General features: G+C 39.4%; 2 protein-coding genes across 2 annotated transcripts; one reads left to right on the forward strand and one right to left on the reverse strand.

Moving 5' to 3' along the window:
- Positions 1–1,144: 1,144 nt before the first annotated feature.
- pold3 (polymerase (DNA-directed), delta 3, accessory subunit) lies at positions 1,145–9,859 on the reverse strand. The gene is made up of 12 exons (XM_023800394.2): positions 9,656–9,859; positions 9,222–9,277; positions 8,810–8,912; positions 7,787–7,826; positions 7,269–7,401; positions 6,685–6,937; positions 6,329–6,389; positions 5,890–6,067; positions 5,669–5,781; positions 4,920–5,011; positions 4,715–4,793; positions 1,145–1,883 (listed from the first exon to the last, which is right to left on the reverse strand). Exons 1-12 carry the CDS (start codon positions 9,710–9,712, stop codon positions 1,678–1,680), a joined length of 1,371 nt encoding a protein of 456 aa, XP_023656162.2. The 5' UTR covers positions 9,713–9,859; the 3' UTR covers positions 1,145–1,677.
- Positions 9,860–10,356: 497 nt separating this feature from the next.
- On the forward strand, positions 10,357–12,705 carry lipt2 (lipoyl(octanoyl) transferase 2). Its single transcript, XM_023800452.1, has 3 exons — positions 10,357–10,500; positions 10,777–11,610; positions 11,698–12,705. The coding sequence occupies exons 2-3, from the start codon at positions 11,166–11,168 to the stop codon at positions 11,934–11,936; spliced, it is 684 nt and encodes a 227-aa protein (XP_023656220.1). The 5' UTR covers positions 10,357–10,500; positions 10,777–11,165; the 3' UTR covers positions 11,937–12,705.
- The last annotated feature ends 236 nt before the right edge of the window (positions 12,706–12,941 follow it).

Consider the following 12,941-nt stretch of genomic DNA (forward strand, 5'->3'; position numbering starts at 1 on the left):
GTGACGTTCAGTGTCACGCCTCCCTTAAAGCCTGCCATGTGCAATTAGCAGCCAAAATTGTGAAATATCTGACCAGCTCAAGCAAGACACAAAACACCTTAGCAGGAACCTGGTATGACCAGTGCCAACAACTGCGACAGACTGGAGGCAAGTATCCCAGTCTTCCATTTTAGGTGCTCTCAAGCAGGAAGTTGGAAACAGCAATGTGACGTAAGGTCTCGCCATCTTATGCCCACAGGAGATACTCAGTAAGGCGGTATTAAGCATGAAAAGGTGGGGGCTGACTTCGGCATTCAAGCTTATGGAACCAGATCAGACAACTAATAATGCGATTTGCTTCACAGCCACATTTGTGCCAAGAGGTGAGCGTTTTGTTGATACACTTAGAGAGCCAGACAATGAAATCATGAAGTCAAAAAAAATGTGACAACTCATGAAAATTAATAAAACAAACCATTATCAAATAAACACCTCTTTGCAGAAACATACTTGCTGGCTCATTGTTACGCAGCCAAAGAACACAAATATTTTATTCTTCCAAGTAATTTTTAAGAATGCCTTGGAGTAAACAACTAGAATGCTTTATTTGGTAATTATTTTTATATGTAAAAATATCTTGGAGATGATCACATTTTCTTGTATAAACCACCATTTGGATGCAATATTAATTTGCTCAAGTGAAACAAGTGCTGACATTTCAAAACATTTAATAATCAGTGTAATTAAAGACTCACCCTGGACACTTTGTTCTCTTGCCGTTTGGCAACTGGTACATGGCAATTAAAGTACATACACAGACTGAAATAGGGCTTCTTCCCGAGAGCTGTAGCGTCCATAAACTCCGTCCAGCGCTCCTCTATGGCACCACTTACTGGTCACCCTGGAAACAGAACTTTTAGTCTGTCAGTGCTAAATAGCAATCGAAATAACCTATTGCTGCTATGTATGGAGTATTGCAGATACTTTTCAGGCATAATTTTCATTAATTCACTCATAGTACTCATTTGTACCCATGGGTCGTGCATTCCCACTGACCGTGCCATTATGATAATCACCACCCCTATGCAGGGTCCTCGCCCAGATTGTTGCTTTTCTGCACAAGTTGACACATGGAATATAGTTTTAAATGTCTGTTAAGATACAGTAAAGCTGAAGAAAGGTTTTTATTTAGTGTAAAAGTGAGCTTTAAAATTATACTATAAAATATTGACAGTTTTTCCAAAAACTCAGACTTAACCAAGGACCTGGCCAGTCTGCACATTCGTCATTTTATTTTATTCAACCCTTTCACCCAAAACAGGACTGCCATTACATATGTTTGAGCATTACATAAGACATTTATTCAATAATCCACTGAAAAACTAGAGTTTTTTTTTTTTTTACACTATTATCAGGTGGCTGAAACAGCAGCTCTTCCACGTAAACATTTAAACCCAACTTACAATGGCAGCGAAAAGTAGAAAAGTAATGACTGACAAAAATAACTGCCTTCGCAATGACACACAGCACACAAACTTATGTACCAGAATATTCTGTTAGATATTTCCCAGTTTGAACGTATAACTGATTTCTGCTGAGGAAACTGTACCCCTCCAAAGTCCTGGTCTGTTCTCCCCCATGCGACACTCGGTGACAAAATTCAAGTTTTTACATAGCAACGGTAGACAGAACAAAGTCCTATTTCTTCACAAAGAATCCCATAATAGAAGCCTGCTTGGCGGCTTTGCCAGCAGCTGCTGTGGCTCGTTTCTGACTCTTGTTCTCCTCCTCGTTCTTCCTGAAGATTGCTTTCGATGCACCTGGCTCCTTCAGGGGCTGCTTGTTAACCTTAAAGTCGTCGTCACTCTCAGAGTATGATTCACTCTCGAATCCTTTCTCAGTCACTGCAAGACAGTGCAGGGTTTCATTTGGACTGTTTTATTTTCAAAATAGCATTTCAATGAGATTTTCCCTAACTTTCAGGATTTTCAAAAACACATTATTAATTCTCATCATTTCAAAGGGTTTTAAATTGTGGCATTTACTCCAATGTTATTAAGAGAAATGCCTCCACTTCAAGACTCAATTGGAGATTAGAAATAAATCTTAAGAAAAAAAAGCATGAGATAAACAAAAGGGAAACTGTAAAGATTTTTATGTAAAAGGAAATTAGTCATTTCCAGTTTCTGACAAAGATCATTTAAAGTAAGTAAGTAAATAAATGTCGACTGATTTTCTCATCTGGTTTCGTTATTTAGCTAGCTGTTGATTAAAACCGAATGGGTTATGGCCCCTTTTAAAATACTGCAGTATAAACTTAATGCTTGCAAGTCTTGCTGAAATCATTGTAGCAAATCATTGCTACAGCTGCTAATAAATTAAAATAAAACCGTCTCAAGATGAACAACGGAAAGAGAAAACAAGCAACATGGAAAGTTCCGAGAAAGGAGAATGGCTGAAATGACAACTGCCACTTTTTAAATGCAAATTGTTAAATAACCTCAGGCTTTAAAAAGAGCCTTGCAGTCCAAGCAAGGTTCTTATCAGATCTGATGTGTTCCGACTTTCTTCTGTTGAGTAGAGCTCATTCTGGAGCAATCCCTAAACACTGCAGCACATGGAGTTCATCAAAACTGAGCCTCTGCAGCAAAACGGGCCAAAACACTGCACGAGTCTGCATCATCAGCACTGTACCCAGGGGCACCGTAAAGGAGTGGAAAGTTAGGACAATTCCAAGGACCCAAGAGTGACAGCGGCCCTAAAAAATGTGGAACATAATTGGACTGGTCTGGGATGGGGTCCTAAATCTCTAGGGGCACCCCTGCCTGTACCTCCTTGCGTGTGACAAGTGCCGCGTTTGTCAAAATCACCCACTGAAGACTTCAGTGTCGAGTGACGGACCTGATGTACAGGGACTTGTATTTTGAAATTTTCATGCGCAAATTCAACATGAGGTGCTGTGGCTGTATCTTTGAACAAGTTAAATTGCTTCACTTTATACCACAGCACTGGTAAATGCCATTTTTTTATTGGTCACATGGGTGCTGATTACTTCCTTGTATCCGCACAGCCTAGTAACAGTTATATATTAATGCACTTTAATCTTTTAAACATGTTAATACATGTAAAAACCTATATGACTTTTTACTTTAATATATAAGTTTTAAAACCTAGATAAATGCTTACCTTCCTGAATGAAATTTCAGACAGAGAAAATTTTAATGATGAGACAAGCCATCTATCATACCACAGAGTTTTTAATGTACCTTCTCCCTGTGTTTCTTATGAACACAATGTTTTAAAATTGAAGGAGTATGTTTTAGTAGCGGTGGAAAGTCTATCCCAGGGGTCTCCAACTCCGGTCCTGGAGAACTACCATCCAGTAGGTTTTCTATCATACCCGGCTTCTGATGAGCCACACTAGTTCTCAGGTAAATACCAGGAACAGCTGTGGCTCATCAGAAGCCAAGTAGGATAGAAAACCTACTGGATAGTAGCTCTCCAGGACCGGAGTTGGAGACCCCTGGTCTAACCTATCATGTAGAAAAATGTGACAGGCAATTATATGCAGGGCATTATTGGTATGTACCAAATCTTCAGAGTGTTTGGCAAAAGCACACTAGAGTGCCTAGAAAACCTAACCTTTGCGTTTGACATTATCTTGATTGCGGCAATACTGGCAAACAATATTTGGAAAACACTTCAAAACGCTGTGCCCAACTTGGATAATAAATACCATTGGTTTGCAGACACTAGAGATAGGATCTGAACTCTGATGGTTTGTATTGTATTAGAGCGACCAAAGGAACCATAACTGATTTAATATCCTCAATCAAGCAAAGTTTCAGTTCACTTCTTATTACTCTACCTGTTATTGGTCATCCAAGTACATGTAATTCCTGCCTGGCAGAACATAAAAGCTACTCCTGGCTATAGGCTATGCATAGCTCTACTGAAAAGGTTCACAGACAATCCTGAATGATCCATTGGACAATCAGTGACTCCTTCTCCAAGTCCAGGTTTTCAGCCATTACTTCTTAAAGGAGGCTCTCTCAACTAATCATGGGACAGGGGGTGTGTCACCACATCGGCATTACAAACATTCAAACATAAATAATCCAACACATGAAATTCAAGGGTGCCGCTATTTATGGAGGTCAAATTTTATATCAGGATATGATCACAGAAGGCCAGGAAAAGCTGTAAATCTCCCCAATGCGACACAATCATCCAAAGAAAAACAAACAGAGAATGAATGCCGACCCTCGTTCCAGAAATAACAGCCCTTTCATATCTGACATCGGTGTTGCCAGAGCTAGGTTGGGATTAAGCCGACGAAAACTGTACGGAAACTCCAGTGCTTCCTGTCTGCCAGGCAGTTCACCGAAAGCCATCTTTAACATGTCTAGTAACTGACAACTCCTCCGTCGCAAACGGCTAAACTCTCACACTTACAATAGGAAGTACAATTGCACAGCATAATTATCCACCTTCGCAGCCTTGAATCAGACCTTTCCCGTACAAGCATTTTAAATGAAACATCTTCAAGGAACCATTACTGCACAAAAAAATTGCAGTTATACCAAGTTGAATTATTGTTTTTGTCTGTATGACCTGTAGGATCTAATCAAACTCTAGGACTTCAGGAATCAATTGCGAGTTTATGAATACTCTCTAGGCAAATAATTAATTACTTTAGAGTTAGGATGATCGTGGTTTTCTAGAACACACTTACCCATACATCCGTCTTCATCTACAAAGGTACGAGGCTTTATAACTCTCCTCCGTTTCCTTCTCTTCCCTTCCGAATTCACCTGCACAAATAATTCCCCCCCACCCCCAAATTTAAAAATGAAGCCGAAAGAAGTTATAAGAAAATCTGATGATGAAATGAGCCATTTCGACGCAGGCAGGATAGACGGGCGCTGCTGGCAGCTAACCTTGGTCTGGATGAAGGGCTCTTCCTTGACTTTGCTTTCAGGACTTGGTGTTGGAGCCTCTGCATCAGGGGCAGCTGGAGAATCTGCAATCACTGGCACAATGAAGTTAATATTAGTGGTCGATTAGAATTCGCCAATTCTAATCGATCAATTGCTAAGGCAACTATAGGATTTTGTTGACTCGACTAACAAAATATCGAGTCATATCATTAACCCATGATAATATGCTGTCAAAAGACAATGTAGGAAGAACCTCACACAAAGCGATCTAGAGACTCACTTTAGTTGAGAGCAGAGACCAATACATTATTGTACACTTGATGTAGTTTAGTACACCTATTCTTAAGCTATACAAACCCAGAAAGTTTTTCGTTGTTAAAGTACAAATGCAAATGTTTTTTCTGCAGACACTTTGTGTGTTGAGACATGTAGTTTAACATATTCTGTTGTGAAAATGAAAACATTTGTCGTGCATTTTTGAATTCAAATAAAATCCAGTAAAATCAGCTTGTGCTTCACTGTGTTGAAAATATTGATCATGTATTACTGAATCGCAGTGACATTTCACATATTGCCAGATATCAAATCGCCGCATGGTAAAACTGAAATTGAATCATGGCAAAGTTCATAATTTACATGCCTAGATAAAATTAGTCATTTTGTTCTTTGAAACATCCAATCCGTGAATGAGATCCTGTCAGTAAGTTCCTGGAATGAAAAGTCTGATCACACTTCAGGCTCCATTTCACCTTCGTCATCGCTGCTGCTCAGCTGTGGTTTCTTGATCCTCCGTCGTTTTTTCTTTCGACTCTCAAATTTCTCATCGTCGCTGTCACACTGTTCAAGACGCTTCATCTTATTGCTTAAAAACAAGGAATTTTCCTACTGATGTGATCGATGTTTCTTTAAACTACCACCACACTGAACTAGGAGAGTGGCATCTGTGTAAGATGGATGAATTTTCACAAACCTCTTCCCCTCGTTATGTTTTTTCCCTGCTGCGTTCGAGCTCTTTGCTTCTTCCTCCTTGATCTCAGCCGTAAGGGGAGACGTGGAAGGTTCCTCCACTGCTAGATGGGACGTCTGAGACCCCACAGCCTCCTCTTTTATGGTCTTCCTGGATTTTTCACTGGAGGTTCCTGCTTTACCTTTGCAACAAAATATAATATGCATGTTTCACTACTAATATTGGAGAAAGGGAGGGAAAAAAAAATTAATACAGGACAGCACACTGCCTCTCCCTGTGATGGACTGGCGTGCCGCACATAGGGGGCGCCAGTTGTGTGCCCTATGATGTCTTGCATATGCTGCAGACCCCACAAGACCCCATACCGGATGAGTGATTACTGCTTCGGTTACCGTTTTGAAACCTAAAAAGTGATCTCATGTCGTAACAGCTGGACACTTACTAGTTGCCGGTTTCCCAAAAAAGTTATGCACCTTGAGGGCAGGTTTACTTTTCGTCGTTTCCTGCCACAAACAGAAAAAGCAAAAATATCAAATAAGCATCAGTGCAGCAAAGACACGCTGATTTCATTCCTGACCATGTGATTCCATTTGTATTCAAAGGAAATCACAATACTTGCAGCTTCAACAGAGCATTTAAAACACACATATCGTGCCAGGACAGGTCACATGTCTTATTTATGAAAGAGCTGTATTAGTATTTGGTATTTATACTTGGATTTATAAGTATTACCAGGGTGATTATTATTACTACTACTACTACTACTACCTGGAAATTAATCCTTAAACACAAACTTACTGTAGCAGTGTCCTCGTTCTCCTCCATTTTAACTTCCTTACTTGATTCTGGTGTCTTGGAAGTGCTCTTGTTAAACATTCCCATAATCCCCTTCTGCTGCTTCGCAGCTCCTTTATTGGCTGCAGCAGTACCACCGTTTACCACCGATTTCTTAGCCTCCATTTCCAGGGGTGCTACAGGTGCTATTTCCTGACTCTGCCGCGGCACGTCCGAGGGGAGGGGGTCTGCGCCGGCACATCGGATGGCGCTGTACCTGCCGGGGGAGAGGTACACCGATAAGCCTCCTGTCCGGCATCGCGCCATGTCGGGGTCACTGCCTGCCCAGGGCTGGAGATGAAGGCTGGCAATCTGCGTACTTAAGAATCACTGGGGAATCCAGGTTTTGTCTAACTTGATTAATAAAATATTAACTTGAAGAGTAAATTATGATAATAGTCCCCATTGCATTCTGGGAAACGAAAAAGTTAAATCTACAGAACAGCAGAGCTCAGTATCTGAAGCTGGAGGATAAAGATCTGGATGCTGAAAGATGAATTACTCATCGCTGGAGCACAGTGAGTTTACAGCATGCCATCAGGACGTACTTGCAGCAGTTCTTTAGGTTCTCTTTCACCGCGTCATAATCAGTGCTGTAAAGTGGCCCACTGTCTTTCAGCACAGCCTTCTGAATGCTGTACACATGGATACTGACGGTTATGTCCATCTTCGACTTCACATCTGAAAAAGATTTCAGAGCCTCAGATTATGCGTTTACGTCACTGCGACCCACGCATGGTCCTGATCGCTTCCCCGCTGCTGCAGATATTTCCAGTTAAACTGAAATGATTATATAATTAATGTGCCACTATAATTCTGAAGAATACTCTGGAACTTCAAGCAGATGCAGCACTGGGAAAGAAAAAATTTTGGAAGTGAAGATGTCTGCAATAATTACAGATTATGATCTTATGCTACTTTATATCTGACTAATGGCAGGCGGAGGTTTATACAATCTCCCAGGTTCATTAATCCATTCACACAGTCTTTTTTATTTTTGTTGATTCAGTTGGTAGTGATTAGGAATAACTTAAAGCAAAAAGTGGGGGGGGGGACCCAGACTAACCTTCAAGCTGATCTTCGCGTACTACTGCCACCTTGTGACTCTAAAAAAGAATGACATGAGAGGGACATGATAGGAAAACCCAGCTTAAGTCTCAGGCTGTACTTCAGTGTCTCTACCTTACATTTGGCATACAAAATACAGTTCTCGTTATTCAACACTGCTACCTAAACATTATTATTATGGTTTGGCCAAAAAGAAGTTAACTTATTATATGTTTATTCTTTTTGATAGTAAAAGTCATAAAACAATAGTCATATTTATTGAACCAAATACGCCACTAAATTCATGAATATTTTAATAGAACTAAAATGAAACATTGTAATTGCCATGTTTATTTTTCCATTTCATTTTTTATTTTCTCGTCTTACTGTATTTTACTTATTTGTAGCCTGCCTTTTGTCTTTTTTTCAAATAACGCAATATAATCGAGGAAGAACTCATCATAGTTTCCTGCATTTAAGTGTATTTCACATTTAGAGGAATTGGTGCCTCTAAAACAGCCCTGATCGACGGAAAGTATCGAGAGCAGGGGTAAGGAACCAGATCCGTGGAGGGCCAATGTGGGTGCGGGTTTTTGGGATGACCTCTCAGTCAGCCAATAACACTGGATGCCCAGGACTGCAGTTGAGCACCACTGCTTCATCACTGGCTGATTGAGAGGTCATCCCAAAAATCTGCACCCACAGCGGCTCTCCATGGATCAGGTTCACCACCCTGATCTAGAGCAGTGTTTCTCAAAAACAGTCATCAGGGACCCCTAGACGGTTCATGTTTTTGCTCTCTCACAAGTTGAGAGAGTTGGGAGGGAGCAAAAACATGGACCGTCTGGGATTCCCCGAGGACTGGCTTGAGAAGCACTGATCTAGAGGGAGTTCCAGTGCTTCCTAGAATTGGTTCCAGCCTCATGGATGAATGGATGACTTTCTTCCATGGACAATTAAAATATGCCTTAAACACTAAAGAAAACAAAAGGGACAGTGCAGCTAAAGTTAAAGTCATCTTTCTGCATAATGTGTTTCTTACCATGCTGCCATTTGCTGCAACTTTTCCAGACACAAGGTAAGTAGCATGAAGCTGAGACCCAGAACTTTCCTTCCGCTTCTGGTCTAAATAATGGAACAGCATCCTGGGACAAATACAATTCATGAAATAAAATCTGTCACGTGGGGCGAAATGTGCAGGAAACGTTTCAATCGCAAAGTCAACGATGCATAATACTCCACTTAAAACCTAAGGGAATATTTTAAAAGAAAGGTTATATGTTACACAAAACAAAACCCGTTTAATTAAGGAAACTTAAGAAAATATGCGACACCTTGCATTTTATTTGGATGGACTTACTCATTGATTGAAGCTTATTTATTTATTTAAGCTTTATTATTATTATTTATTGCATCTCAAGGGAATTCACATATCTAAAATGGGTCGTACTTACTGTTTGGCCTGATTGACATGGACTCCAAGTGTGAGACTCAGCCATTTATAAGTAACCTGTACGCATATGAAAATTACAAACGGTTAACCATTTCGAACAGCCACTAACTTAAAATGTAGCTCAAAGGGTGAGGTTAAAACAACAACTACAAACCACAGCCACCAATAAACTATTAGAATAATTATGCAATAAAATTAAGCATGGTTTTGGTGATATAAGTCAAATTAAGCAGTAAGAAGGTGCTAGTCAGATCCTCATGCTAGTGCAGTGGTATTTCCCCAAATATTCGTTATACACCATGCATCTATGTTACTAATTAGCATAAGCACAGAACGTAATGTATTTTAAAAAATCGCTTTGGCGAACAAAAGCATTGTAACTATGCACATTGTAAATGCAATGGATGAGGTCAAAATTCTTAATATTTCACTTACAATTTTATTATGATCATTGACGAATTCGTCGATGTTCTCTAAATAAAGATCGTCCATATCGTAAATTCTAGTAAATCCTTCTTTAAAAAGTTTACCATAAATATCTGAGAGGCATCTGTAACCTATAAATTCACAATATTTTTTTAAACGCGGGAAATTAGTCCTTCCTCTACTTCTATCTCCGAGTTCAAAGGGTCGTTTCCTTGGAAACAATATAACTACGGAAACATTAAGCTACCAAAAAACTCGCCGCATTTTGGAGTTGGTTTGCATATGGCTCAACTTCTTTCTTGTGCCATTCAATAAATTAAAATTCCGTAAAAATATAAAAATCGTAAAGTACTTAAATGGAGTTTTGAAACACATTAATTAGGGAAGTGTACTTTGGTTGTCCCACGACACTGACTAAGATGTTAGTTGATGGATGGACGTTGTGAATGTGTACAGCGCAGGCTTATGATATGTATCCACAGCTATTCTGAAAACCTGTCGATAATATAAATGCATTGTATTATACATTTAACGTTTCAAGGTGGTTTGTCATTCAGGTTGTGCTACATTGCATATGTGTGTTATCAGGTCAGCAATTTATTTATTTTAAGTGATCTTGGACTTTGCGATTTATAGAATGAAAAATGTATATATTTTTTCTAATTCTGAAAATGTTCTTTGTTAGGCTTGTTACGAAAATGTTTATTTTCAGATAATCCCTCCAAAACAGCAGGTGGCGCTAAACGAAGTCAAGGTCGTTTTTGGAATTCCGGATACACGAACAAGAAGTCTGTCGCGTTCACATGCTGACTTTTATGAAGACCCTTCGAGGGTAGCAAATATCAACAAGCTAGGTAGTATATACATATATATATATACACACACACACACACACACACACACACACACACGCGGTCTCTGTATTTGACATACTGTATTGCAATGCGAAATACAGTAATATCAGTGCGTGACAGTAGCGGAAAAACTTATAGTTTCTGATTTGTTTACTCTGTGGTATTAGATGTACAGCTGCTACCTCACTGTTATACTTAATATTTTATTTTCGTGAAATTTGACTTGTCCTGTTTTAGTTTTTCATGCCCTGTTTTTATGTTTTTTATATCTTACAGATAATTCTAATGCATGAGTCTGAGGGTTTGACCTTCGTAAACACAGTCGGCATTGCATTGTTTGCTCTGATTATTTTGTATCACTGGATAACAGTATCGAATGGATATTGGCTGAATCAGTGAATGTTGACGAAAACGCATATGACGCGAGGCCTAGACGTGGCATCCACAGCCAAGGAAGGCGGCTGGTGTTTTCTTGGACATCCAAATCCAAGTGGATTTCTCCAGACATAGAATAGTTCACCAAGGTCGTAAGAAAAGGGTTATTTACTTTTTTTGTTTGTTTATATAAACATCAACTCTGCTGCCATGTGATGTTTTGTATATGATTCTGGCCCTTATCTACATTTTTTACTTTGTGTAGACATACAGAATGTGCTAATGACAAAATGAGAATACAGAAAACTGTTGTCAGAGTGGTAAATCTTGGACTCATTCCCTATGCAAGTGCTTTAAGGGTTCAACAACAACATATTAAAAAACATCTGGACACTTCATCAAAATATTCAAACACTTTGTTGCTCTGTGAGCACCAGCCTGTATACACTGTTGGAATTCGGCAAGCGCTCTATTCTGCGGAGGAGGAAGAGAGATTAAAGAGTCTTGGTGCCGAGTTTTTTCGTACTAACCGTGGTGGGCTCATAACTTTTCATGGGCCTGGCCAATTGGTATGCTATCCCATCCTTAATCTTAATTTTTTTAAGAAGAGTGTTCGCTGGTATGTTTGCCAGCTTGAGAGGACCGTGATCAGTTTGTGTGACAAATTTGGAATCGAAGCTGCCTCTTCTCCAGACACAGGCGTGTGGGTTAGTGAGAATAAGATTTGCGCTATTGGTAAGTGACTTGTTCATAATTGCACATTAATCAGAAATAACCACAGCAATATTTACTGATTATTTTTTGTGTATTGCGTCTTTACAGGTATCCATTGTGGGCTCTACATCACATCACACGGCTTGGCTTTGAACTGCAACACAGACATGCGATGGTTTGAAAATATTGTGCCTTGTGGGATTGTGGGTAAAGGAGTCACCTCTTTGAGCCAAGAACTGAGGAGAGAAGTCAGTGTTCCAGAAGCAGTGTCACCGCTGCTAGAAGCCTTTTCTGAGCATTTTCACTGTAACCTGTCGCTGGAAGATTCGGAAAACAACAAAATTTAAAATCGCGCAAGATTAGTAGATAAGTAGAGTGGTGGATAGAACTTGTTCCAATATTTTTAGTTTGTGAACACATTTCTGGAAAACTTTTTGTCTGGTTTATAATTTATAAAATATCACATATTCCTCATTGTTTTATATAAATCAATGTCCCAAAATAAACTCAACTGTCTTGTCAGTATAGCGGGGAATATGGAGTGCTATGCAAGTTACTGGAATTGTTTTTGTTATGAACAATAATGCTGCATTCTTTTTGAGGAATTATTTAGAAAATGTTATTTATCAAAGCTAATTATTTAAAAAAAATATATATCAGTATTATATTGAATTATATTGAAACTGCTGTGCAACCGCTGTGACCGACTGCGACCTATATGTTTGTGTAAGTGCTATCACTTCAGTCCTCAATTTTCTGATTTTATCAAACTAATTAAAATACAGAAAAATCTCAAAATAGCGTATTTGGTTAAAAATCATGTATATTTGAACTTGGCTGTTGATAATTTGCTGTAGCTTTTGGTGCTAATCTTATCTGACCTGCATGATTCTAAAATGTCACGCAGGAGTGGTGTATGTTTGTATATGACCTTACTCACACACCTGAATCATAAAATGCCATAATATTGTTTCATTTTAGTTGGTGAAGTGTGGCTTTCACACCTAAGTGATATCATCATCATTTCACCGACATCAAATTTTATTTAACTGTCAAATTGCTGCTAAGTGGTGCTCACATTGAATTAGTTCATGTAAATAAACAAGGTTTGCATTATTATGCTTTTTTAGTAATTTGAAGTCTACCCCGCAGTCTGGGCGATGTATGGAAGTGTAGCAGGGCTCTTGAACCCACAACCCTGCAAGTGTGCAGTATGACTCGCTGACCCACAGTCTAGCGCACAGGTGTCACTCCAGTCCTGGAGGGCCAGAGCTCTGCACATTTTTGGGTTTCCCCTCATTTGACACACCTGATTCGACTTCTTGTGCTAATTACCACATAGATGTTGAGCG

The sequence above is a fragment of the Paramormyrops kingsleyae genome, chromosome 18, assembly GCF_048594095.1.
Source record: "Paramormyrops kingsleyae isolate MSU_618 chromosome 18, PKINGS_0.4, whole genome shotgun sequence".
Lineage (NCBI taxonomy): Eukaryota > Metazoa > Chordata > Actinopteri > Osteoglossiformes > Mormyridae > Paramormyrops > Paramormyrops kingsleyae.